The sequence below is a fragment of the Archocentrus centrarchus genome, chromosome 6, assembly GCF_007364275.1.
Source record: "Archocentrus centrarchus isolate MPI-CPG fArcCen1 chromosome 6, fArcCen1, whole genome shotgun sequence".
In the NCBI taxonomy this organism is placed as follows: domain Eukaryota; kingdom Metazoa; phylum Chordata; class Actinopteri; order Cichliformes; family Cichlidae; genus Archocentrus; species Archocentrus centrarchus.
Window position 1 is genome coordinate 14,094,641 of NC_044351.1, and position 27,445 is coordinate 14,122,085.

At 41.3% G+C, this 27,445-nt stretch overlaps 1 protein-coding gene across 2 annotated transcripts in view; it reads left to right on the top strand.

Annotated features, from left to right (window-relative positions):
- plxnb2b (plexin b2b) overlaps nt 1-27,445 on the top strand; it is a 128,821-nt gene that overhangs the window by 72,503 nt on the left and 28,873 nt on the right. Inside the window, exons 1-14 of one of the 2 annotated variants that reach the window (XM_030730892.1) lie at nt 9,284-9,409; nt 14,491-15,626; nt 18,270-18,458; nt 18,564-18,689; nt 19,624-19,724; nt 21,008-21,134; nt 21,610-21,769; nt 22,447-22,558; nt 23,107-23,215; nt 23,590-23,691; nt 24,947-25,039; nt 25,588-25,675; nt 26,013-26,179; nt 27,132-27,280. In XM_030730892.1, the coding sequence (XP_030586752.1) occupies nt 14,493-15,626; nt 18,270-18,458; nt 18,564-18,689; nt 19,624-19,724; nt 21,008-21,134; nt 21,610-21,769; nt 22,447-22,558; nt 23,107-23,215; nt 23,590-23,691; nt 24,947-25,039; nt 25,588-25,675; nt 26,013-26,179; nt 27,132-27,280 (2,657 nt within the window). In that variant the 5' untranslated portion in view covers nt 9,284-9,409; nt 14,491-14,492. Of the gene's footprint in view, nt 1-9,283; nt 9,410-14,490; nt 15,627-18,269; nt 18,459-18,563; nt 18,690-19,623; nt 19,725-21,007; nt 21,135-21,609; nt 21,770-22,446; nt 22,559-23,106; nt 23,216-23,589; nt 23,692-24,946; nt 25,040-25,587; nt 25,676-26,012; nt 26,180-27,131; nt 27,281-27,445 lie in introns of those variants that run through there. The other variant, XM_030730891.1, reaches the window with a different exon arrangement.

Sequence of the window (27,445 nt, forward strand, 5' to 3'; positions counted from 1 at the left end):
TCAGCCTACCTCAGAAATTAAGTTTGTTAACAAAAGATTATATGTGATGACCCAAAGTTAACCTGAATTTTTTCAGAGTGAAAACTGGACCAAAAATTCACATCTACACACAAGCTCTTTACAGTGCAATTCAAAAGAAGCTATAAAAATATAATTTGGCTAATGAATGCTGCCCTCAGCAAAACAAAACCGTTTCCCCCCTTCTCATGCCATCCGCAGAGACCTGACTCAGACCGTCTGCCTTTCTGTCTGTCTGAGCTTTGAGAACACAGAAGTGCAGACTCAACCATCTCTACCGTCTAAGGGGGAAGTTTGTGTACCCACAAGGGTCTGTGCAAAATTCCCACAACTAACCAGGAATATAGAAATACTTCAGCTTTGCTACTTTTCATGCGAAGAGGCAGAGGAAGAACCAAGACAGTGGATTGATTGGTGACAGGACTCTCTCTTTCTTTCAGTCCTTCTCTCTCTCTTCCTTTTTCAGTCGTTCCTCTTTTTTTAGCCTTGTCTCACAGCCTAAAGTAAAAATGTCATTTTCTCATATTTTTTTTTCTGTTTGCTTATGTTATGTTGAAAATGGACTGCATTTATAAAGTGTGTGTGTGTGTGTGTGTGTGTGTGTGTGTGTGTGTGTGTGTGTGTGTGTGTGTGTGTGTGTGTGTGTGTGTGTGTTTCAGCTACCCCAAAGCAATTTTACACGCCAAGCCACATTCGCTAGTTCAGATGGCTTATTCTATAGCTACAGTGCATTTTCGATCACACACTCGCACACCAAAACATTAGGTGCAGTTTTGGGGTTCAGTATCTTGCAGAATGATCTTTTCACATACAAACCTGAGGATCTAGGTACTGAACCACCAACCTTCCAATTAGTGGATGTATGTACCAATCTACCTGTGGAGCTGTCCTTCATATCTTTCTGTGTCTCCCCTTTCTCCATTGTCCTGTCTGTCTGGTCATCTCATTTAAGTCGGTGACATTTGATGTGAAGTGGCGCAGGCCCGAGAGCTTATAGCCACTGACTCATAAAAACACACATGCGCACGAAGGACTTGATGTGGAGGGAAAGGTCAGACCTACTCTCAGAGGGCCTAATCACCCACTCTCATTGAGTGGCCTGCTTGCTCAGTCACACTTGATTGAGTGTGCACGTGCATACGTGTGTGTGTGTGTGTGTGTGTGTGTGAGAGAGAGAGAGAGAGAGAGAGAGAGGGAAGCGTGGTTATGGGTGTGACTTGGTGTACGTAGGCAAGCGAGTGAGCGTGAGTGGGATAAATTGTACCCCAAGAGGGTGCTGATTGGTGTGTGAAAGGGTGCATTCCTTACCTGTGAACGTACCATTAGCAGGTGACCATTTTGGGTCAGGTGACAAACACAGACACACACACACACACACACAAATTTAAATACACGCACAATTCTCTTGCCCCAAACATGTGGTGTAATCAGCAGCCTTATCGTGGGAACTGTGGGGCAGTAACAGGCTCATTAACTTCTCCCTGAGCCTTTTTTAAAGAGGGAATTGGCCAAGACGAGTGGGCCACTCTTGTCTGTACCCCCTCTCAATCTATTCATGACTTTTGCAGTAAGTGATTGTGCGTGTGTGTGTGTGTGTGTGTGTATATGTGTCACACTCCTCTTTATTGTAGCCCATAGTCCCCTATGTTTCTATGCTTATTCCCCCATTAGTGGACCTTCAGTGATGCCCGTTGCTTAGCACAGCCCCTAGCAGAGCAGGGCAGCGGGGATTAAGCATTAAAGTGCCTCAGCTGCTCTGGGGCTCCTGTAGCTCAGCGTTTGGCCACTGCGGCCTGATAATGGTGTTTGTTTAGCCATTAGTCAAGCCCTGCTTAGCAGCTCTCTCCCCTCTGGCTGCAGCAGTGCTGAAAGATGATGGATGAAGATTACGAGGGTTGGTGGATTGAGGAATGAGTGTCGTGGAGTGGTTTCAATAGCGTCAAGAATATTCGGTGGAAGTGTGTCGCACTAAGGAGTTGGACTGAATGATAAATCGATTTTTAAATCGAAATTGTGATTTGAAGCAATGCATTTGACAAATGTTAAAGTTAGTGATTTTAGGATTTTAACCCAGCCTGCTTTTGTGGTAGCTGTTCTATGTTTGATTGTTGTATGCAAAGTTAAGAAAATGCTAAATGCACATTTCAGGCAGTTTATATCTTTTAGTTCTCATCCTTGCATTATAATATAGATGAGGTAACATTTTGGTTTAATTACAAAATAATGGTTCTGGTGCTTTTCAGGCAAAGTGTTTCAGGCGTGTCCTGCCAGAAGGAGTGCGAAGGAGAAGCAGGACACACTAGAGAGATTATGTCAATTGGCTTACTTGGAAACTCCTCTGTGCCGTCCTGGATGAGCTGGGGGGGGGGTGACTACGGAAAAGGGCAGCGATGGCTGGATGGACCTGTTTTAAATCTATTACAACTGAAGCTTGCCTTTAAAAAAATCACTGCAAATCAAATCACTAATGCAAGAATCACTTTTAAATGTTGTCCAAATCACTGAGCCATACTAAGAAGAAGTGGTGGAAGTAGTTTAGGCAAATGTAGGTTTTTCCATTAGTTTTTGTGAGAAATGGAGGATGTTGGATGGTGCTCTTGTGTTATGAGTTGAGGTTTTGTGTCGAGGCATACAGGTTTTATCAGAGACTACCCTTCCTGTGATTAGTTCTCTTCGCTGGACTAATTAAAAAGTAGCCCAGTCTAATTCCTTTTGCACCACCAGCGGAAAGTACTCCTTCTTGCTGAAAGCTATTTAATTTTATGAGGTATTTCTTGCAGCTAATTTAGCCATTACCTTTTAAGCTCTAAATGTGACCTTTTCTCCATATGCTGAAGAGAGCTGGTTAATCTTTGGGCCATTACCTGATAGCTGTTAGTCATTACTAAAAGCTAGAGTCTTACTGGTCCTCAGCCAACGCTTATATCCCCACCATCACAATGCTCAGTCACCATCCACACTCTGACTCATCTTGACAAGTGACAGGCACCTGCCAGCTCGCACAAAGGGGCTATTGAGACTCAGTCAGTAACGTGTGTGATTGCCCTCCCTCTGTTCCTGTCCTTCTTCCTTTCGAGCTTCCATTCCGCTTTCTTTCCTGAAGTTACTAGAGCTTGTGCTCTATTCATACACCATCCTGTCGCTTTAAAGGAATATATTTTTGGGAATACACATTTGTTTTCTTTCTAACAGTGAGATAAGAAGATTGCATCAAACTTGTCCAGAGGGAGAAATACACCTACTGGCACTTCTAAAATGCAAAAATTACCATGTTGTATCTTTTTTGTTAAATGCCTACACACAGAAAACAGAAATCACTCTTGGGGTTTGGTGGGAACCACTCAGTTGAACTATTTCGTGACAAACAGAAATGCCTGTGCAAAGATTCTCGGTGTCTTGTCCTCACTGTCAGCTTTCATGATTTCTTTAATGTCATGTAAACAAGCACACTGGTTTCTGTAATTGGAAGGGCAAAGGAAGCCGATCTCCCTGATCTCTCTGCACGGGTTATTGCGTTTTTAATCAGCCTTTTATTAGTACACATGTACAGGGGGGGCAACAAAAGTAACAGCAGAGTGGCTGGATAAAAAGGCACATCATTACATGGAGTGTTTTTAAATTATTCACACATTTGCACTATGGGGGAAAAAAAAAAAGCTTTTGTTTGCCAGTCTCCGTGCTATGGAGTCAGTCTGCTACTAAGTAAAATCAATAACTAAGAAATGCTTGTTAAATAAATCTGATGGTACCCAGACAATATTTAGCCACTAAGCAGTTGCGCCAACATCCACAATGTTATATCTGTGTAGGTTCTCAGTCATCCAGGTCATTGTAGTCTTGAGAGCTTGAAAAAAGAAGGCAACGTCTTTAGGTTTGTGAAGATATTTCAACTCTCACCCAAGAGGTTTCTTCAGTTCTAAAAACAATTTGTGGAGAGTCACAGGTATTTAATGCCTAGTGGGGGTTATCCTCTTTGGAGGTGGTCCTGAGAATTGGTTAGAGAGCAATAAGCTGTGTAAGCTTCTTGGATGAAACATCTTCACAAACCTACAGAAGTCCAGCTGCCTTCTTTTTTCAAGCTCTCAAGATCCACAGTGTTACCCGTCCAATGGTCTTTCAAAACAAACAAACCAATTTCCACACATGGGAAAGAGAAACACAAAACCTCAAAACTCCATGTCTTAACCAAGGCATCTCATCCTGCTGAGCTGAATGTGGATCACATCGCTTATACCAAAAGGACAGAGAGAGATTGTTGTTAAGTCCCTGAGATGTTATTGTGTGTGGTGAATATACCATAAATGGTATAAACCTATTTTTTTTTTATATTAAGAAATGAGCACTGTAATACTACCCTGTGTAAGCAAGGTGAACGCTCCTTCACAACCAACAAAGCTGTCAATCAAATATTGTGTTTTAAAGAGAAACAGACACTTGCATTTCTCTCGTTTCACTGCACCCCCCCCCCCCCCCCCCCCCCTCCCTCTTAAATTTTTTTTTAATTAAATGAGGGTCTGACTTTACAACTGTACACCTGTTGGATGTGGAAACATTTCTTCTCTGGCTGTCTGCCTCATAACAACATTGTAGTAATTGCAACTAAACCACAACCATTTCTAGCTGTCATCACAGACATGGCAGGGAATTAATCTAATTACTGACCTGCTACATGTATACAGTAAACAAGCTACAGTTTTTCTAAATGTCATCATAACCAGACTTCTCTGAGTAAGCGGGATTCTTATGTGCCCACAGTTGTACTCGGTGAATCTTTAGGCTCGCATAGCATAAACACTAAACATGTGACTCCAGTCGCACAACCACACAGACATTAGTCCTATCACTCTTCTCATCTTTAAAACTAAATAGGTGTATAGTTTATATACCATCATGATTCAGAAATTCACAGCAGTTACATCTTAATGTCCACTATTACAAAGGTTTCTTGTAAATTCGGAAACGAGGGAAGGCAAACAAATCAGTCACTATAAGATCTGTATTCCCCTTGAAACCAAACGAAAGCTGGGCACTGAGACTAAACCACATTACAAGATACCTTCATGGCTCATTGGCATTTATGCTGGAGAAGTGAAATCATTATAACCAATAAGCTGTGTAATGGATTCCTTCCCAGCAGTCAGTCTGCCTGCCTGACTTCTTAATTGTCACTGTATGTGTGTTGGAATGTGAGTGTGAGCTGTACTGTGTATGTAAGTGCAGGGTTGATTGTGGTCCTGGAGCAGGGGATCACCTCGGGGTGGAGCACAGATTAGAGAAGCTGCCCCTCAGCCCGTGGAAGCAGGGATTTAAGTTTCTGTGTGTGAGAGCAAGCTTCCAATGTGCTGAAATGCCCTTGAGCAAGACACAGAGTTATTACCTGCTCTAAAAAATAAAAAAGTCTGGCCTCTGACTGAAGATGTTGAAATGAGAAATTCCCTGCAGCTACGCAGTTGTTGTGTCAAAAGGAAATGAGGGTCAGCGCTGACACACCGAGTGGATTGTTTGTGTAGTAGATTGGCAGAAACACTGGACATCTATTTTTCTAATCTGTTGGTGTGCTTGTCATCAAACAACATATTTATGTCAATAAAAACAAGATTGATTAATTGATTGGTAATGAAAATATTTTAGTTGGAGCTTTGGCTGTGGGTGTGGGGGGGGAGTAGTTAGATTTCAAATAAAAACCCAATTATAAAAAAGTTGGGGTGCTGTCTAAAATGTAAATATAAAAAAGAATGAAAGAATGCAATGATTTCCAAATCTCATAAACTCATATTTTCAAATGTTTAAACTCAGAAAATGCACTATTTTAAAGGCGGGGGGGCATCCTTTTAAATTTAATGGCAGCAACACATCTCCATAATGTTGGGATGTGGGGCAATAAAAGGCTGGAAGAGTAAGTGGTACTAAAAAGAAACAGCTGGAGGAAGATTTTGCAACTAATTAGGTTACTTGGCAACAGGTCAGTTCCATGATTGGGTGTAAAAAGAGCATCTTAGAGAGGCAGTTTCTCAGATATGGGCAGAGGTTCACCAAACTGCAAAAGAAAAATCTACAAAGTTCACAATTTCAGAATAATGTTCTTCAGCATAAAACTACCACACCGTGCCATCCCCAAACGCAGGTTAAACATCTGTCATTTGAAGAAGCCGTATGTGTGCCATCTTCTCTGGGCTACAGCTCATTTAAAAATGGACTGAGTGAAAGTGGAAAACTGTTCTATGGAAATTTGAATTTTTTTTTTGGATAACATGGACGCAGCGTCCTCCAGGTTAAAGAGGAGAGGGACCACGCAACTTGTTATCAGCCTGTGTCTCTGATAGTATGGGGGTGCATTAGTGGAATTGGCAGCTTGCGTATCATGAAAGATACCATCAGTGCTGAAAGGTATATACAGGCTTTAGAGCAACAAATGCTCCCATCGAGACTTTTTCAAGGAAACCCTTGCGTATTTCAGCAAGACAGTGATTAACTGCATACTGCACCTATTATAACAGCATGTAGTATTATAGTAGAAGAGTCCAGGTGCTGAACTGGCTTGCCTGCGGTCCAGACCTAACACCAATTGAAAACATTTGGCGCATCACAAAGCAAACCCATGACTATTGAGCAGCTGGAGTCCTCTATCAGACAAGAATGGGAAGTCCAGCAACAGGTCTCCTCAGCTTCCAGACATTTGAAGACTGTTGTTAAAAGAAGAGGGGATGCTTCATAGTGATACTGTATTGAGATGTGAGGTGTAAAATATTAGTTTATGAGATTTGCAAATCAATCCACCTCTTTTTTTTTTTTTTTTTTTTTTTAAGATGTCACACAGCTTCCCAGCTTTTATTGAATTGGGATTGTGCATTATGTGTGAGTGAGTTAAGTAGTAGAGTTTGAGTATGCCTCTGTACCCCTACAACTGTTAGTATGCATTAGTAAATGTCTGGATATGGCAGCGATGTCGGTCAGAGGAGGCATTGGCTCCTGAAAGTACCTTTTCTCTGCCAGGCCAGGCCGTTTAATCAGGTTTCCCGCATCTGCCAGCTGTGTCCACACTGCAAACAGCCACTCTGTCCCACTGGAGAGCTACAGCATCCAGCTGGGGTTGGGAGAGGCCAGTTAGCATTGGGAGATTAGCCCAAGCTGCTGCTGGCCAGACAGAAAAGGTTGAATTTCTGCGTTTGTTTGAGAGACAAACAGAGATTGAGAGATTACAAGAGACACAGAGGTCAGCTGCTGGGAGGTATGAGGCAGAAAAGCCTAGTAGGGAGTGTGGGAGTGTGTGTGTCACTGAACACACGCACATTTAAATGTGTACTCTTCTCAAGTAGTTTGTGTGTGCAAGCCTGTGGTTTTGCGCTCTTGCTGCTCAAGTGTCCAGCTGGCAGAGGGGAGATAGCAGGAGCCTTGAAAATGGTGACGGAGCGGTAAACAGACACACAAACAGTCTATCAGTCCTAATGAGGAAAACTGCTGTGTCTAAAAGGATCGTGTGCATCTGTATGTTTGTGTGTGTGCAGGTTACGCTCGCACCGGCTGACTCATGGTCATACATCAAAACGGACAAACATACACAAGAGGGCAGACGCATGTAGACACACACACACACACACACACACACACACACACACACACACACACATACACACAGAGATATGTGAAAATTGGGACACATATGGTCTAATAAGAGAGCAAAGTGTGATACACACACACTCTGGGTCATGGGCCAACTTTAAAGGTGTTAGCATATTTAGGCCAGAGCAGCTGGATCCTGCTGAAATGGACCAGCCCCATCAATTCCCCTCCTGCGCCTGGTGCCCTGAATACAATGGCTGGGCTGGCTGCTTTGGTGAGCATGGTTTTCCCAGTCAGTCAAATTGAAATAAATGAACTGCCAGCCCTGACGGCAGGGTAATTGTTCATATGGAAATTGGATTACCATCGTCACACCAGCCCTCCATTGCAACTTGTGAAACAATTTCACTCTGAGGATGGGACAAGAGTGTTTGCATGTCAAAAAAAAAAAATGAAGGGGCGGGGGGGGGTGAGGTGGAAGACATGCAGAGAAAGAGTTCTCCACACTCTCCCACTTCACGTTTCATCTTCAACAATGCTTCTTTTTCTGCCTGTGGTTTCCTTGGTGGTGGCGGGAAAATAAAGGACAAGGATCCGCCTCTTGGTTTCAGCTCCTTGTTATGGCTCTAAATCTAGGTTGTTGTATTTCCTTGTGCTCACTTTATCAGGCTTTTTCAGCATGCTACATGCTGTTAGAGACATGGTAAGGTTTGCCCTAGAGCATTAACCCCGCGTTCACCTCTTTCCACCCAGGGTTGAGGTCTCTGGGGACAGGCTAGTAATTTAATCGTAGTTCACTTTTATCGGTGTACAACACTGAAAGTGGTTTGAGTGTGGAGACGACACCCCCCCCCCCCCCCCCCACACACACACACACACACACAAACACACACACACACACACACACACGTATCAGTGTCAGACCTGTCAAAGCCAGGTCTGCAGTAAAGAAAGTGCTAAATATGAATGATCACAGTATGGGGTGATATCCTATTACATTTTTGGGGTAGGGTGTCTGTTTTTTTTTTTTATTTATTAAATCAGTTTCCTTTCTGTAGCTATTTTAATAAGGGCAAGGAGTACTCGTGCTGCTTCAAAACTTGCCAGGTCAGCAGTTACGTAACCATTTGTGTGTCTGATCTAATCGAATCATCGAGACATATTTCCAAAGATTTTTCTTTTTCCTGTCTCCTCCTTGATCTTTTGCTCCCTTACCCCGACACACTTGCACGCTTCCTCCTTAGGATTGGCCAAGAGGCATGTAGACTGCCATGCTGGGTTTTAGTGCCCCTGTGTCAAAGAAACACAGCATGGCAGTTTGAGGAGAAGAGTGTCTCTGTGTGGTCTGAGTGGGATTACCTCGTCAGCACTTCAAGCCGGGCTGGTTTCATGTATTAGGGATTGCACATGTATCTTTAAGCCTGTGGATCTCTGTGTGTGTGTGTGTGTGTGTGTGTGTGTGAGGGCGCACACCTGCCATTTTTCAATCATCTTTCATTTTTCTCTGCTGAGAGCTGCTTCGCCTGTCCAGACATGTCCTAACTTGTGGAGGAAGGGTGGAAGAGATGCCTCTGTATTTGTCAACAAAAGATGTGGGTTTGTGGGTTTGTGCATGTGTGCGATGATAAGCAAGGCAACAAAAAGGCACACCTATGTGCTACATGCAAGCCTGTGCATGTCGTGCCTCAACAGTTTATCGCTGCTGCATGGTTTCTCTCAAACCGAAGAAGTAAATTTGAGGTGGAAATTACAAATCAACTTGCTGAAACACATCGTGTCTGCATGGCTCACTCAACTCTGAGCTGATTCAGTTTGGTGCCGTTATGTTGAGGTCAGTAGGCAACTTAGATTATACAAGCACTGTTTATGAGATGTTCTTTTTGGTTTACTGACGACACTCTGTGTCTATAGAAGTACTGTATGCTTTGTCTGGTATGAACATGACATTTTTGATAGGACTTTATGCCAGTTTTTATTATGCTGTTAGATTAGTCCTGCACAAGTTACAGTCTGCTGTCCCTTAAAAACGGTCACAAGGGTTCAATTGCTGCTCCATTCAGGTGTTTGTTTTAAGCTTATTTATACAGTAACAAAGATATCCTGCATATTTTCATCCACAGTGGGGAAAAAAATATTAGTTTCACTTTATTTTTGCCTAGTTTTGTTTTCTGTTGTTGCTTAGTTTCATTTTCACTTGTTCTTACAAATCAAATGTTAGAAATCACCCTCTGGAGACCTGCCCCAAGACCGTTCGGTATCTCATATTTTCACAGCATTTGCATTAAAATGACTACATTAGTGATATAATATAGGACTCCTTTTATTTAGATCAGACTTTTTTTTTCTGTATAATGTGTTAAAATTCAAGAACAGCACAAATCAACAAATCCAAATGAATGAAAGCTGAATACTAAAACTGAACTGAACATTATAACCTTCATGAATGATTTATTCATGAAGATATTTCAGGTACTGTTGTAATAGAAAGCATTAGTTTTAATGCTGTAATATAGGTGTAAACTACCTATTAAATTGTGATTTGGCTATCTGGCGATGTTTCCATGGTGACATTTAAGGAAATATTCATCCCAATCCCAAAAAACTCAGATGATAAAAGGTCCATTAAAAAGGCTTATGAATACATGCATAGTAAAAAGAATTCTATGGTTTTATATATTAGGACGCAATCAAAATGATCTAGTCCCCTACTGGGTCTTAAAAAGAGGTAAATACAATCTTCAATGAACAACCGTGTTATTTATTTAAGAGCAACTGAGGCAAAAAGTAGAAGCAGTGATTGAAAACTAAGCATACCCCTTGGCTTGATAGCTTGTAGAAGCAACTTTAGCAGCAATAGCTTGAAGTAATCATTTTCTATAGGACTCTCTCACATTGCTGTGGAGGAATTTTGGGCCACTCTTCTTTATAATGTTGCTTCAGTTTGAGGTTTGCGGGAATTCATTTATTCACAGCTTTTTTTTTTTAAGGTCCTCCCACAGCATTTTAATCAGGTTGAGGTCAGCGTTTTGACTGGACCACTGCAACACCTTTATTCTTTTCTTTTTTCAGACATTCTGGTGTGTGTTTGCAGCTGTGCTTGGGATCATTGTCCGGGTGCATGACCCATTTTCAGACAAGCAAGGTGTCCATGCTGATTGGTTATCGCCAAATGTGGCCCTGTGCATTATGGTCAAACATCTCCACTTTAGTCTCATATGTCCAAAGCATATTGTTCTCTAGAACAATGTGCTTTGGACATATCTTGTGGTTTGTTCAGATACAATTTTGCAGACCTAAGCCTTTCTGCCATGGTTCTTTTTAGAGAGAAGAGGCTTTCTCCTGATAACAAATACACCATACTAGCTCAGGCTTTTTCTAATTGTGCTGCCATGAACTTTAACATTTAACATGCTGACTGAGGCCCGAGGAGTGTGAGATGTAGCTTTTTTGTTTTATTTTATTTATTTTGCAATTTCTCCGAGTATTGCATAGTCTGATTTGGGGGATTTGCTGAATTTGCTCAGGTGTCCACTCCTGGGAAGACTAGCAGCTGTCTTGAATGCTTTCTGCTTGTTAATAATCTTTCTGACTTCAGATTGTTTAGAAATGGCCTTATAACCCTTCCCAGATTCATGGGTAGCAATAATCGCTAATGTCTTTCCTCCTTGGCAAAGTGTTAACACACACAGCTGAATGCTCCAGGTCCTGTCATTATTTACTGGTGTTAAATAAATAATGGCACAGTGTAATGCCATGTATTGTAGTTTATCTGAAATTGTAGTTACCTCATTTTAAGAACCGTTCAGGACCAGATTATTTTCATGATGTTTGTTTATTATGTCCTGATATGTAAAGCCCTAAAACTTAAAGAGGGTGTACTTTCTTTTTACCATGACTACATATAGCAGAGACAGTATCATCAGTTGTTATCCTAGCATGGAGCTTAGTTACATCAAATTACATGTTTCTTATAATGTTATGATTTTTCTTAGTTAAATCTTTCAAGATGACAAACAATTTCTTCTGCGTTCTCATAATAAACTTATGGAAGAAGCAACATGCTGCGTATCGACGTTCTTGTCACCTGTGAGAGGAGTCCCACAGACGTTATTTTATGCTTGATGGTTTATTTTTTTCTTTCCGTTACCAAAAAGTGTTACATGAAAATAAATTAAGTTAGGTAAGGCCTAACTTAAGGTCAATTCAGTGCTGGCATTGGGCTGTTTGAATTCAACAATTGTCTTTCACCAGTTCACATTTTTCAGATGTGCCAGCTTCATTAGTGCATGATGTGTTTCATTATTATTTATTCCAGGCCATTGGAGGCTTCATTAGCTGCAGGCTGATGCAGCACGCAGCCTCTAAATTTAGCAGGCTTTTATTTATTCAGAATAGCCGCGTGTTGGATGATATGCCCAGTTGTCATGTTTGCTCACAGCAGACATGTTGGGGGGAGAAAAAAAAAAGAGGTGGGCTGGTCTGGGGAGAAATGGGCCTCATTCCACCTGTGCCACCCCCACCAGGCGTCTGCATGTCCTCAGCTCTTTGAAGCCTCTTTAATTCAAGCGTTCAGGATTAAGCCCATGAAAAAAAGGATAAAAAGTGATAGAGTGACAGGAGACATCTTAGGAGAGAACAGGCTCCTTTGAAATATGTTAAGAAATTCGTTTGCACTGACCCACAATGCAACATCTGAGGGAAATTTGTGTGACACTTTTTTTTCTGATCAGGGGCTGGCCATAGGATTTGCATGAATAGGAAAAGGACTCTTTGAAGTCACGCCTGTAAGTGATTCTGGAGTTTTCTGAAAACTAAATGAGCGCCAGAAGATGATTGTCCTTGCATCCACGGTCTGAAAAAGTTGCTTTTCACAGCATGTTTTATTGGGAGTCGAAGGAATCAAGTAATTTTCTGTCACGAAAAACCATTGACATAATCCAACTTTTATGAAGTCTGTCATACCAGGGTAAAATGACAGAAATGAGGATATTAGAGTTTTTAGTGGAAGACGCATACTGATAATACATTGGGAACTAGTCACACCAAGTCTTTAGACAGTATTCATACTTGTGTATATAAAAAAGTAGGAATTATGAATTGCGGCAAAACAGCTTATTAATCAAAAGACTGTCCGACGGCACCTTTATGTGAGGAAAATATATTCAGAATGTTTCAGCATACCAACATTATGTAAATTAGAAATGTGATAAAATGACTACAAACTTCTACAAAATCTCACCAAAATCTGCTCAGAGCAAAGTTTCTCTTTTATAGAGCAAACATCATGACGCTGCAGCTGGCCCACAGAGGTGTTCATTTAATTCTGTGATGATTTTATTTTTTAGTTTCTGTCTGTGAACATTTTGCCGTTTGCCGCCTCATTTTGTCAGTGAAGGTTGCCTCTGTTTTGTTTTTGATGTGAACATTTTGAGCCTGCGAGAGTCTTTTGCAACTCATGCAGTTTTTGTGATGCTTCCGCGAAAACTCAGACAGAAGCGTTATTGTCCTGCCTCTTAAAGCTGACACAGCCTTGTAATTGCCAGTGGATGTGTCCTTTGAAATTGAAGTTGTTACTTTTGAGCTGAAATAATAGTTTACATAATGCACCCTTTATTTCGTCCACTCTGTACTGTGCATGTAAACTCAAATTTTTTTTTTTTTTTTTTTTCCCCCTTTTCCTCTCAGTTAAATCTTGGCATAACACTTACTGCCCCTCCTTTTTAATTAAAGCTGTAAAAACCAGCCGCACACATTTCTGTCCTGAATAAGCAGAGACAGGGATTTTATTGCACCATTTCAATTTTAATGGAAATATTTAAGACTATGAATTAAAAAGGGCACAATACATTTAAGGAGTGAAATGGGGTGGTGGTGGGGGGTGGGAGGTGGATGGTTTGAGGCAGTAAATGCGTAGAAAAATAAAATCACAAAATCGAATGGTGGGTACTTAAATGCAAATGAGTGTTTCCAGTGAAATGAACAGGGTTCCCCCTGGGCAAATGTCCAATCAGTGGTCTCCCCACTTAGTCCACTGAGCAAAGGAAGGTTGACATAATAAAACACAGTTTTAGCAAGTGACTTCCTGGAAGTTTCGCTGGGAGGGAGGGAGGGTGTTCAATTTGACAAATATGCCTGTGGACTTGACTGGCAAGATGAAATGAGAAGAAGGGTACTACTGAGAGTGTGCAAGACTGATACCACATGCAAACATAGACTCACATTTGCTGTGTGGGCAATGGCTGCTTCAAAGCCACCTGCAGTTCCATATTTACCACAGCCTGCGCAAACAGCAGTGAACGAGGACTCCACAGGCACCTGCTGTTAGCCGGAACATGAGGCTGTCTGTAGTTTACAAGGATATTGTGTGATCATATTTCCTGAGACAAAACAGTGTACTTCCTGAACACATTGTGCAGCTGTTTGGGGGGGGGGTGGAAAAAAAAGCAAAGTGCAAATAAAGTTGGCTGTGATCCAGGCTTTTTAAATAGGTGTTGATTACAGGTTGAGATCTGTTTCTTACCCATCATCTTTCTTTACCCCTACACAGAGCAGTTTTATTTTTTCACCAGTGATCGTTTCTGATAAGGCAGTTGAATCCAAAAAAAAACCCACCCCCTAAATATAACTGGAACAGGGAGTTGAGTCACATGCAAACACCTACACCATGCGCTGTTATCTCGAGGCAGTTTTCAAATGGTTTTACCCCCATAACCTAAATCTGTAAATCTATTGCTCGATATGCTTCGTTAAAAGACCAGTTAATTCAAATTACTTCTTGTTGCTTTTATTCATATAAATCACTTGAATTCTGTGAACACTTTCTTGCACTAAACTGGGAAGACTGGGGGGGGTGTTAAAGTTGCATTTAACTTCATTAATAATAAAACATCTCTTCCTTTCTGATCTTTCCAGAGATGGCAAGCTGGGTCTCCCTCCTCCTCTTCCTCCTCCTCTTCCTCTTCTGGCAGTCACGAGCCCACGAAGCGGACAGCAAAATCCCCACTGTGGAGTTCATCTCCGACACCCCAATTAACAATGTGGTCCAGGACTCACAGACCGGTCGCATCTACCTGGGAGCAGTCAACACCATCTTCCAGCTAGGGCCGTCCCTCCAGCTGGAGGCCCGCACCGAGACGGGCCCCAAAAAAGATGCCCGAACCTGTACGCCTCCTGCTTTAGGCTGTCAGGACACAGAGCTCATGCCCAATAGCAATAAGCTTCTGCTGGTCCACCCGTCCAATGGTTCACTAATAGTATGCGGCAGTCGCTACAAAGGCATATGTTCCCTCCTCAATTTGTCTAATGTAGAACAAGAGCTGTATTACAATGACAACAAAGGAGAGAGGACTTACGTGGCTAGCATAGAGGATAATGTGAACGTGGTGGGCGTCATGTCCACCTACACGAAAGATGGAAAGACCTTCAAAGTGTTCCTTGTTGGAAAGGGCTATGGAAACCTGGACAGTACAAAAATAATCAGCACACGAATCCTTGAGGACTACAGCGAATGGGTTGTATTTGAGAACATCATTGAGGCGTCAGGGGTACAGACAGCGCCATTTGTTCTCAAGTATTTACACGACTTCCGACATGCCTTCAAAGAGGATGGTTTTGTTTATTTCCTCTTCTCTCGGACTCTTGACGGCACAGATAACAAAAACTTGACCTTTGTGTCTCGTCTTTGTGAAGATGACCACCATTACTACTCATACACAGAGCTCCAGTTAAGCTGCGGTACAGATAACCGGTACAACAAAGTCCAAGCTGCATATGTGGCTTCTCCGGGAAAAGAGCTGGCACGGGTTATGTCTGAATCTGGTCATTATGGGACGGTGTCCACATTTACTAAAGTCCTCTTCATGGTGGCTCGTCCAGATGACGACGACAGCAGCTCAGCTCTCTGCATGTACCCGCTCAACTCCATCAATGAGCGGCTGGTGGATATCATCAGCGCATGCTACAGTGACTCTGGGAAGATTTCCGGGTTTCCTGCTGTGGACGTCCCCTACTCATCTCAAACCTATGAAGCATGCAATTCCAAAATTGCGGTAAGTGCTGCTTACTTGTCAGCTGATTGAAATGTAAAAAAAATCTTTTTGAAATAAATGAAAGAAAGTGGTTCGTTTTGACAAATCAGTTTGTTTTAATCAATCACTTGTTACCATAAAGTCTTAGCATTTAATTTGTTCTACTGATTGTTCTAATCTTCTATCAAAATCACTGATTCTCACATTTTCCTTCTTTCTTTTCCCAGTTCACTTAACTCATCGTCAGTAAAACCATATAACAAATGTTGGTGAATAGTGGCTTGTGGGACAAATCAGGAGATTTAGAAAAAATATTTGATCCCATGATGAAGATTTCCATGTCACAGCTGAATTAAAATTTTTACAACACTGTGGTACTGTTCCACCCAAGGCTCATACATGACATTGACATCTAATACCGTGTCCATGAGAAGAGAGACATGCCAATGAGGCCGCTGTGCCAACAGCACATGCTGCTGAAATAAGTACATTTGGCAAATGAACAACACTAGTGATTGTAATGGAATCCAGGTTGGTTGCATGGAGTGAAAACAAGCTAGTTCGGGCAGGCAACTCAAGCTGCACTGGCTCATACAGATGTACAGTTAGTTCCATAAGTTTTTTGACATTTTTGTAGCGTTGCTTCTGTACGCCACCACAGTGGATTTTAAATCAGAAACTCAATATGTGACCTTCATCTTTAATTCAAGGAGGTTTTTTTTTGATTTTTGTTTTCCAGCATTTGGCTGAATCTGAGCAGAGAGCATAACCCAGTACACTTCTCAATCCGTCCTGTTACTTCTGTCACATCATCCATAAACACTAGTTTCCCAGTTCTGCTAGCATCCATACATGCCCACTGTATAACATTTCCTCCACCTTGTTTGATGGTTGGTGTGGTATGTTTCAGATCATGAGCTGTTTCTCTCCTTCTCCACACTTTTCTCTTCCCATCATTCTGGTACAAGTTCATCTTGGTTTCATCTGTCCAAATATTTTTTTTTTTTCCCAGAGCTGTGCAGGTTCATTCAGTTTTTCTTTTTGCGAACTCTAATCTGATCTTCTTGTTTTAGACTGTATCCAGTGGTTTGCACCTGGTTGTGACTCCTCTCTGTTTCCATTCATGAAGGCATCTCTTGATTGTAGACTGTGACAATGATACACCGACCTTCTTGAGTGTTCTCGACTTGGTTAGATGTTATGAAGTTGTTTTTCTTAACCATGGAAATTATTTAGTCATCATGCACTTTAAATGTCTTCTGTGACCTTTTTTGGGCCTCTTGGTGGTGCTAAGCTGGCCAGTTCATTCCCTATTTTATGTATCACATTTTTTTTTCTGGCCACTCCTAAAGGTTTGTTTTATCCCTCTGAAAGCTTTATTTTGCATTTGGGTTTTCAGTATAATAATGTCTGGCCTCACTTGCACTAACATCTCTTTGGGCCTCATATTCAAACTTGCAGTGAAAAGCTATAAAATGTAAATTCAACACTGCTTCATGAAATAACAAGGGAACAGGCTTCACCTGAAACTGCTCATCAGTCAAGTGTCCAGTTGGTTTTGAGCCTCTGAAAATCGAGGACTGTGTGTATAAAAATGGCTGTAAGTCCCAAAGAATTCATGCAAAACTTTTGTAAAGTGCCCTGAATTAAAGCTGCATGTCAATCTAATATTGATTGTTTAAAGCCTGCTGTTGTGGTATACAAAAACCACAAACGTTGTTAGTCCAACAGATTGTGGGTCTGACTGTATCATGGCTCACTCTCCTCACATCATGTACTAAACACATCTGTCTAATTTGGCACTTTGTGCTGTAAACTTTGTGACCTGCATCACTTGCTGATATTTTACTTCTCCAGCATCCGCCTGTAGGATCTGGAGAGGTATTTACCTACCACTCCCCAATTTTATATGTGGCAAATCTGCAAGGAGTGATGAGCTCAGAGCCTAGATGACAATCTGCCATCCATCCATCCATCTATCCGTCCATCCTCTTCCGCTTATCCTGTTCAGGGTTGCGGGGGGGCTGGACCCTATCCTAGCTTTCATAGGGCGAAAGGCCGGGTACACCCTGTACAGGTGATCAGAGGTGTCACAGGGCTAACACAGAGAGACAGACAACCATTCACACCTATGGGCAGTTTAGAATCACCAATTAGCCTAACCCCACTAACTGCATGTCTTTGGACTGTGGAAGGAAGCCAGAAATAATGAATAATTTTAACCATGAGTTTTATGACTAAATTAATTCAAGAACCCCCATGAACAATTTTCACTCTGTTTGCAAAAGACTTTTTTAAAAATTTTGCTGGATACTTTAAATTTCTTGCATATATTAGTGATTTCTCTTTAAGTGAGCTGGCCCATCTTTCCTGTCCCAGACTTCCCCTTGAATGCAACTTTAAAGCAAATGTTTTGTAACTTTTATTCATAATTTTAATCAAATCAAATTACCAGTCAAAACATATGAAAGCCGTTTAGACTTGAAGTAAAAATTTAGACAAAAATGGCCCAGTGTTTCCAGCAAATGTCTCATCTCTGCCATATACAAACAGTCCTGTAAGGTACTTTAGTTCCCACTTGTTCTATGTCATGTTCCTTTGGACTAAAAAAAAAAAAAAACACAGTTTCTGATCTTCCCTTCATGCTGTCTTTTTCCTTTACAGAAGGACACGTTGGGAAACTTCAAATGTGGTGCAGAGCATTTGCTTTCCCCTCTGGCAAGCAAGCCAAGATTTGCCTTAAAGGCAGATGCAGTATTGACCATGCCGGTCCTGCTGATTGCTGTAACTGTTGCTGTGGAGAATGATCACACCATCGCCTTTTTGGGCAGCGCCAATGGAGATGTCTTCAAGGTAGAGTTCTCTTGTTTCTCCCCCCCACCACCACTTTTCCCTGAGAGACGGAGTATCTAGAGGATTTAAAACTCACGTCTGTCTCATCTTTTGTTTTTTGTCCAGGTTCACCTGACCACTGAGCCAGATGAGTACGGCAAGGCTCCTGGCAACAACATAGGAGAGAAGGTCAACAAGAACCTTTTCTTTGACCTCAGCCAGAGCCACCTCTACATTACCACAGAGAAAAAGGTGTGTGTATATCTAGCGCTCACCATACACGTGTATCTTTGCATTAAAATTCAGGCAGAGTACTTGCCGGTGCTAAGAGCGAGATGCACAAAGACTGTGTTTATGTAAAACATAAAAAATGGACCTGAAGCCATTGGCTATGCATGGAGAAAAGCCTGTACCGTGCCACTGTGCAAAGCTGTCTTGATTAAAATGAGAGATGTTACTTTCAAAGTGTCTTATAACTGATTGTGTTAATAGCTCTGCTGAGCAGCCTCAGTCACATGTGGAGTGGAAAACTGACTGTTTTACAGAGCGAGCAGATACAAAACCCTTTAAATATGGAGATGGCATTTTTGTACAGCATCTCTTGGAAGGTATTGACTTCACAGATCAACAAGAATCAAAAGTAGCAGGACTATTTGCATCAAGAAGAAATAAAATGATCTGGAGAAAATCAGGCCTTTGATCTCACATCCACACGACATGAAGCTTAGAATTAGATATTAGAAATTTGATTTTTTGAAACATTTTAGGAAAGTAGATAGAGCCCCCCCAAATAAAAAATAAAAACAATGTGATCAAATTCAAGATTGAAATTTTTTGTTGTTGTTTAATATGTAACACATTTAGCTTTCATTGAGGGGAGAAGGGTTTCTAATGTTTCAGATGCTGTTAAACAATCATATTCTGTTTGAAGTATGCCCGTGTCTTGAAGGAAGATCTAATGGAGCTCATCTACGTGTAAAAAAGAATTTCCACCACTGGGTACAGTAAACATTGGGGAGAAGACACGAGAGACCATGTGCTGTGATAGGACTTGTTTCATTCCCACTCTGTTCACCTGCAACATACCAAGAAACATTTATAGCTATACTTTAAATACTTCTTATTTTTGTCCATTGTGTCCTCTGAGGTGCACTGTTTGATCATATTTCATGTTGTAATAATCCAGATCACCAAGGTGCCAGTGCAGACGTGCCTCGAAATGAAAGACTGCCAATCATGCGTGGAACTGAGGGACCCTTACTGTGGCTGGTGTGTTCTGGAGGGCAGGTGAGGAGCTCTGACACACACACACACACACACACACACACACACACACACACACACACACACACACACACACACACACACACACACACACACACACTCTCACATTCTTGCATGCATTTACAAATGCATTCACACAGCAACAGACTAACACAAACACCCACACATGCAATTCCATCTGCAAAACACAGCAGGATATTTGTTCAGTGTTTTATTGCAGACACTTTTAGTACCCCTCAGTGTTTATATTCCATCTCCTGTTGTCCATGCAGCCTAAAGGAATTAAAGCTGTTTGTCAGCCCCATAAAGCGAAGGCAGACTGTGCAATTTACTCTCATCAGCCTATATTTATCAGGGTCTGGAGGGTAGAAAAGTGTGCATGTATCATGTATTTTGCAGGGATGTGATCACAAACAGGATAAAGCAGAAAGCTCTGTCCCTCTGGAACTATCTGATATGCTAATTAGTGTTAGAGCTGAAATCTGTTTATCAGTTGATAAGTCATTTGACAGAATATGAATCAGCAACGTTATTGATAAACGATTAATCATTCCAGGCGTTTTTCAGGCAAAAGATTCGACAGTTTAAGCTTCTGAATGGGATAATTCTTCAATTTTTCTTTGCCTTCCATCACTGCAAATGATCTGAAGCAGTATTTAACTTGTCTGCTTTACTCTTTTTACTCCTTTCTAAAAAAAAAAATAATCATGTGATTTTCAGTGCAAATTTGATGCTACATACACTCCAGTTCTGTTTATATGCACATTATCACATCTGTTATATTGTATTCCCTTTCCAGCATGTATTTTAGTCTATGTTGTTGCATTTAGTACAGTAGTAATCACATTTTTCTCTCGCCTATGTAATTTAATGTAATTGCAAAAGTCTTAAAAATTACATTATATTTATATCAAGCTATATTTACAATTATTTTTATCACTAATAATTTAATTTCTTGTATCATGTTATGTATATCATCATGCTATGTATATATAATCTCATAAAATTGAAACTAATTATTATACAGCTGTGAAGAAAGAACAGAGGAATATTTTTTAGTGTTTTGCTTAAATTGGATCCAAATGATTAACTTAATACAAGCAGAAAACTAGTTACCAGCGAGGACCTGAGATGTTTTTCTTTTTCATATACAAATCTTTATTTTGTGCACACTCTGCTTGAAGTCACCTGGGCATTGAGTTGTTATTTACAAACTGACTTTTTGTGAAAGCATTTATGGGATGTGCAGTTCAGGTTGATGGGAGTTTCTCATCCTTCATCTGAAGGTGTACCAGGAGGTCTGAGTGCCGACGAGCGGAGGAGAAGAATGGCTGGTTGTGGAGCCCCAGGCAGCAGTGTGTCAAGATTGTATCCTTCTATCCCTCAAACCTTTCCTGCAGAAAGACCGGCAAGGTACAGCATTGTTTATTTCTCACGCATACTGTTTCTCTCTCTTCCTTTGTTCTCTTATTTGTCCCCCTTTTCTCTGCAGTACCTAGCTCCACTTACATGTAGAGACTGAGTAATAAACTGGTTACACTGTGAATCAGAGACCCTGAGCTCTAGGTCTTCCAGCTCTGTATTGATCCATCCAGAAAACTTTGAAATATCTTATTATAACCTACCTGGTTCATTGTCTGAAGATGGAGAGCCTCTTCCTATTCTCCCACTTTCTGGTTTCTGACTGCTTCTCCATTCTTCCCTGTCTGACTCACACATGAATTTCCATCAGCAGCATGTCTCTCCTTTATCATTCTGTTTCTTGCCTTTAAAAAGGAAACTGTTTCCTTATTGTAACTTAGGTTACATTGAGATGTTCTGTCAGGCAGAGATATTAACTCGGTGAGAATCCACAATGTTTCCAGTCAGCATGTTTTTGTCCGTTCAGGTAAAGATCAATATCCCCTCCCTTCCTGCCATTGGACACTCTGACCGTCTGCAGTGCAAGATTGAGTCTTTCCAGAGTGACGGCATCATGTCAGACTCTGGTCAGGTCTCCTGTGATCTGCCCCAGCCTGGGTTTATACCGAAAACACCTGAGGGCCAAGGTATGGTCTCTTTAATTAACCTGCCATGTTTTTATCCTCTTCAAGGTCCAATGTCTGTTCTTCTCTATTATAGCTAATGCTGCGTTACTAACTGGACAAAGTGGGAAATGGGCTGAAAAATACATAAGGTTAAGTTAATGTCAGCTGGCTTTGGACAGTTGATTAATTGTTGTTTTGATGGCAAATTTGCACCAGAAAATTACAAGAAAGCAAGACAGACGTTTTGTTTTTGAATTAATTTTATGGACATGACATGTAGGGATACATTGTGCCAGAATCTAATTCAAGGAGCTTTATTCTTTTAGTTTATGGTGTTTGGTAGCTTTAACCAGAACAAAGAATATCTCCCATAAAAATGAATTTATAAAATAAAACATGAAGCTTTTTGCAAATAGAGCTGAGGTGAGGACTCCACTAAAATCCTGCATCAGTTTATTGTTCAGGCAGTCAAATAATCACTGACTTGATAGCGAGAAGATTTGTATCGGTTTCAGAGTGGTTCTGCTTTCTGTCAAAATATTTCATCCATCCTGTGGTGTTCTGTCTTTAGCATACGTGTTGTCTCAGTTATTCACATTCCTTTCCAAACACACTTACTGTCCATACATGATAAAAAATGTTATCCACCCAAACAGCCAGTGCAACACATTTTAACCATTGCTTTACTGTCTTCTTAGACTTTGTGGCCGTGACTATCAGAATCTTTGTCAATGAGACTGTGGAGCTGGCCGGGCGGGAATTCAGGTTCTACAACTGCGCTGCCACAGTGAGGAAATCTGAAAACACACCGTGAGTCAGGCTGTTAATCTTTCAGTTCTGCTCTGTCACTCACTGAAAATACACAATGACATGGAACACAGCATCAACTGACATCCTTGATGTAAATGTATCACCATGCATGAGCAGATGAGAGATCAAGGCTGTGTTTGTAAATTGTGATGCATGGTAGTTTTGAATGCACTTCTTGCATTTTCTCTCCTCCTTCTATTACCAAGCCAAGGAAATTGCCTCAGTTTCCTTTTCATTAATCAAAAAATGAAAGTCGATCCTGCCTATTTTTTTCTTCTCATTTTTTTCCTGCATTTCTTTCACACAGAGGAATGTGTGATGAACGAGCTTTGCTTATGTGAAGTTGCAGAGATCCATTTCATTGTCAGCAACATGGATTTTTCTGCCGGACGCTCTCTGATGAGTTTGCATGTTTTAGATTTTGTTTGTGTGTGCTTTTGTGTGTGTGTGTGTGTGTGTGTGTGTGTGTGCATGCTCTAACCTGATTATGTGTGTGAAAGTATTTCCTTATATTTGTTGCTTATTTGTCCACATTTCTGTGTTTTCAGGTGCATGTCATGTGTAGGCAGTCCGTGGGGATGCCAGTGGAACATGCAGGACCACACCTGCAGCGATAACGACAGTGTGGTCGGCCCCAGCATCATCAAGCACCGTCAGGTTAGTCCTCTCTAGGGCTGCGTGTTCAGTGGCAGGTCAAGGATTTTTGTCTGTCATGGGATGTGTATGACAGATGTGGAGAAAAAGTATAGGACAAGTTTCAAAGGACACATTTAAGCCCCACATGTGATTGAGCGCCTGAGTGGTCCAAATTCCTCCTGAAAAATTAATAAATACACAAATCCCACTATCAGCTGCCACCATCTTGCATGACAAATGTTGTAGGGTGGAGGATATCAGTTTCCAAGTCAGCAGATGTTTCAGCGATATACTTATCTGTCGCCACAGATGAGGGTGTCCGTTAAGTGGCTGGCATGTTTAAAATGTAAATGATTAAAAGCGGGAGTATCTAATCTGTTTTGATTCCTTTTCAGGGAGCACAGTGTCCTCAGTTCGAGAATCCTGATCCGGTGCTCATCCCTGTGGGCCACAAAACTCAAATCAGCTTTGAAGGCGTAAATTTGGAACTTTACAAGGTAAAATGACCCCACTTCATCCCCAATATGCATCTGAGATCCAGGGACAGGAAAAACTGCATTTCTGATTGTAGATATCCCTTTGACAGAAAATAAGAGAAACATAATAGGTTTTGCCCTTTGACAGCTGTCATAGGGCAAAAGGGTGTACAGGGCGACCTGTACAGGTCGCCACCCTGTCGCAGGGCTAACACAGAGAGACTGCCATTCACACCTATGGGCAATTTAGAATTACCAATTAACCGTCCCTATGAGCCAAACCTGTTTCAGACAGTTTCTTCTACTCTTGGATCTGTTCATTGGGGATTTTAAATTGGCAGTAGTTGTAAATCTGAGAGCGTGTGGTTGTCTCTCACCCTGTAATGGATGGCCTGTACAGGATGTGTACCCCCTCCCCCCTGTGACAACTGGGACTGGCTCCAGATCCCCCTTACATCCCCACATCATATGATATCAGAGATGGGGTTGCTCATCTCATGCGCGCACAGCTCTGGCTGTAAGCACAGATGCCCCCACTCACTACCTGTTTACAAGGGGCAGCCAATCAGAAGGAAGTTGTCTTAATGGCTAAAATGGCTCATTTGGACAGTGGAGGAACTGAGGGGCTGCACCAAAGCCCAGTACAAGATAAATACGGATTATTTTGCCTGTGAATCATGCAAAGCTACTCTTGTAAAATCCAAGAATACATTTTTGGGATTGGAAGTAATCATAATAAGACTGGAGTGTGCTGCTGGAAGAGGACTTAAAAGTTGCTTTTTCTTTATGTGGAGATCGTGCAGAGAATCTTTCCACATGAACAAGATTAAAAATCCCAATTCTTCTGCAAATCTGTGTTCTTAATAGAGAGACCAGGCAGCTGGTAACAGTTCATTTGGTTATCATACAGCACACATGTTGATATTTGTCTTTGAATGTGTGAGTTCTGATTGCCTTTGGATCCCTGGGAACCTGTACCTTCATTCTTCTTGTCTCATACCTCATAGTCTTGACAGCTGGTCTTTCACAGCTGTGAAAATCTAAAGTTTAAAGCCCAGTATGAAAGTTTGTTTATCAGACAGCTTTCTGGGCTCTCTGTTTCCCTTTTGGTTATTTGAATGTGTTCAGTGTTGCTGATTTGATTTTACACACTGGGTAGAAACAGAGGGACTGCAAGAGCTTGCATGTAACATAGAGAAGCATCAAAGAACAGTATTTTTAAAAGTGGGATCAGCATGAACTAATATGCAGCATTTTTATTTGTGCATTTCTGCAGGGTCGTGGTTTCACCATTGGCACTGAGCTGATGACAAAGGAAGAAGAGGTCACGTTTGAGGGGGGGCGATTCTACACTTTCAGTGGCTTCAATGTGAGCATGACTCCTCGCTTGACATTTGTCTTGATGCAACACATTCAACACAGGTCTCTGAACTATGGCTGATTTGTGGTCCTGGTATATCAAAGTACAATATAGAACTATACTTAAAGGGTGAATGTATGTACAGACTGTAGCAAAAAGCCTCTGTACAGACTTTCTATCCATGAACAGCTGTTTTCATTCTCCAGATTAATAAAAGAAGTCAACCTTTAGCTTTTTTTTTTTTTTTCCACATTCCCTTTGATTTTCTCTGGCTCCCTCTAATGGACATACTCCCCTCACTGGAGCGTTAAGCACCATCCCCACATTGTGAACTTTGTGATTGGGAAGCTCAAACAGTGCTTAGCCCCCAGCCATGTTCTTTTCCAACATTGATTTCTTTAGCTGAAAATCTGCCAGAGTGGGTATATTTTCTTTCTTCTTTCTTATTTTCCCTTGGCGTGGGGGAGCAGCAGCCCACACTGTTTGCAGGAGAAGAGCTTAAGTGCCATTAATCACAGGATTCTGTATTAATAATTCATTTTCTTCCAATTTCTTAGTTTGCCTATGATAAGTCACCGGAGACCAATATTCTTTTCTACGTGAAGGACAAGGAGTCTGGCAAGAAGATGGACAGCACAGTGAACGGTGTGTCTTCACATATTAATGAGGAGGTCTTACTTTTAATGCCCTGTGTGTTCACGGCAAGTCCCATTGTGGGTCCTCCACTGGATTTAAGGAAGCTGCCTTTAATCGCCAACTGAAAATGACAGAAAATGACTGTATAATCTAACAGGGTTTGACATGAAAGATTCAGATAAATGTATTTTAATGTAAGATGCACTTGAAATGAGACTGCTGAAAGTTTTCGATAAGAATGCAAAAATATAGCTTTAGAAAGTGTAAAAAAATAGAATTCAAAATTAAGGAAATTAAAATAACACAAAATGTGATTGCTGCTTTTCGCTCACCGCTTTCTCTACAGTCACCCTGTACAACTGCGGTGTTGAGAGGAACGACTGTAGTCTTTGCAAGAACGCCGACCCAAAGTACAAGTGTGTGTGGTGCAGCAAGAGGAAGGCGTGTGTGTATGAGCAGCTCTGCGATCCTGTCCCCCACAACACCGAGTGCCCTAACCCCGAGATCACCGATGTGAGTCGTTACAGCGCTGTCATCGCTTCATGTTTACCTTTGAAATGGAAACTGTACCTTCTTTAAAATCTTGTGATTAGCGGTGAGATCACATTGGCTGTGGTGATTGGACTGAGCTGTTCACTGATCGTGGATTTTTCTTTCACTTCTTTTTGTTGACAGAGGAGCGAGTGTGTTTCTCCTTGAGAGCGTGTGGCAGTTTTCCTTAGCACATGTCGATTGGATCAATTCTTTGTTTGTTCACCTAATTGTTCGTGCCTCTTTGTCATTGATATAAATCCATCAGTAATTGTATTTATATCATTCTGACAGAGGTTATCACCTAACACACTGCAGCCCCGACTGATACAGGGGCAGACAGAGAGACTGCAGATAAATCAACATGACTTTGTTTGTTGTTGAGTTTCATCTTAACAACTTTACAGTGGATTGCAGTGAAAATCTCTGAAGACATTAAAGGTCTGCAGGGTTGACACTGATGCTTTTCATGTTAGTCTTACAGTTTAGCTTGAAGCACCTTTATCTTGAAGTACAGTTACAGAACTGCCTGGATGGCTGCACACTATGTGTGTCTTGTATTAATGTATTTTATTTGAAGTAAAAATGTTATAAATAAATTGTGATAAAAATATTCAGTATAGTTTTTTCACAAAAATGTTTTTTTTTTGTTTTGTATTTACCTGAACATCCGCCCTTATTTGTTGTGTCTGACTCAAAAATATAATATAGGTCACGTTCAAATGCGTGCACACATGCATACAGATGTGACTCATACAGTATTGATGTAATTCTCCACTTGGCCTTGAATAATAAATACTTAAGTCAGCTCAATAGTTGGTTAAACAGACTGTGTAAATCTCTTGTATGTTCTCATTGCACAGATAATCTGTTTAAATCCATTTCAAATCCCTTCTTCCTATAAACACCCCCTCCTCTGCATCTCCACATCCAGATCACCCCTCGTTTTGGCCCCGTGCTGGGAGGCATCTCCATCACCATCAGTGGCTCCAACCTCGGTATCCATCAGGGAGACATTAAAAGCATCACAGTGGCTGGGAAGCCCTGCATTCATCAGCCAGAAAAGTACTCTGTCTCCAAAAGGTAAAATTTACACACATGCATGCGTGCAGTATGAGCGGTGCATGTATGCTGCCTGTGGTGGGCATCATTCAAACGGTGCATGGACACGTTTTATCCAAAGTCTTTTTTTTTAAACATTGCATACTTAACTGTGCAAGGAGTGCTTTTCCTTTGCTCAGGGTAACC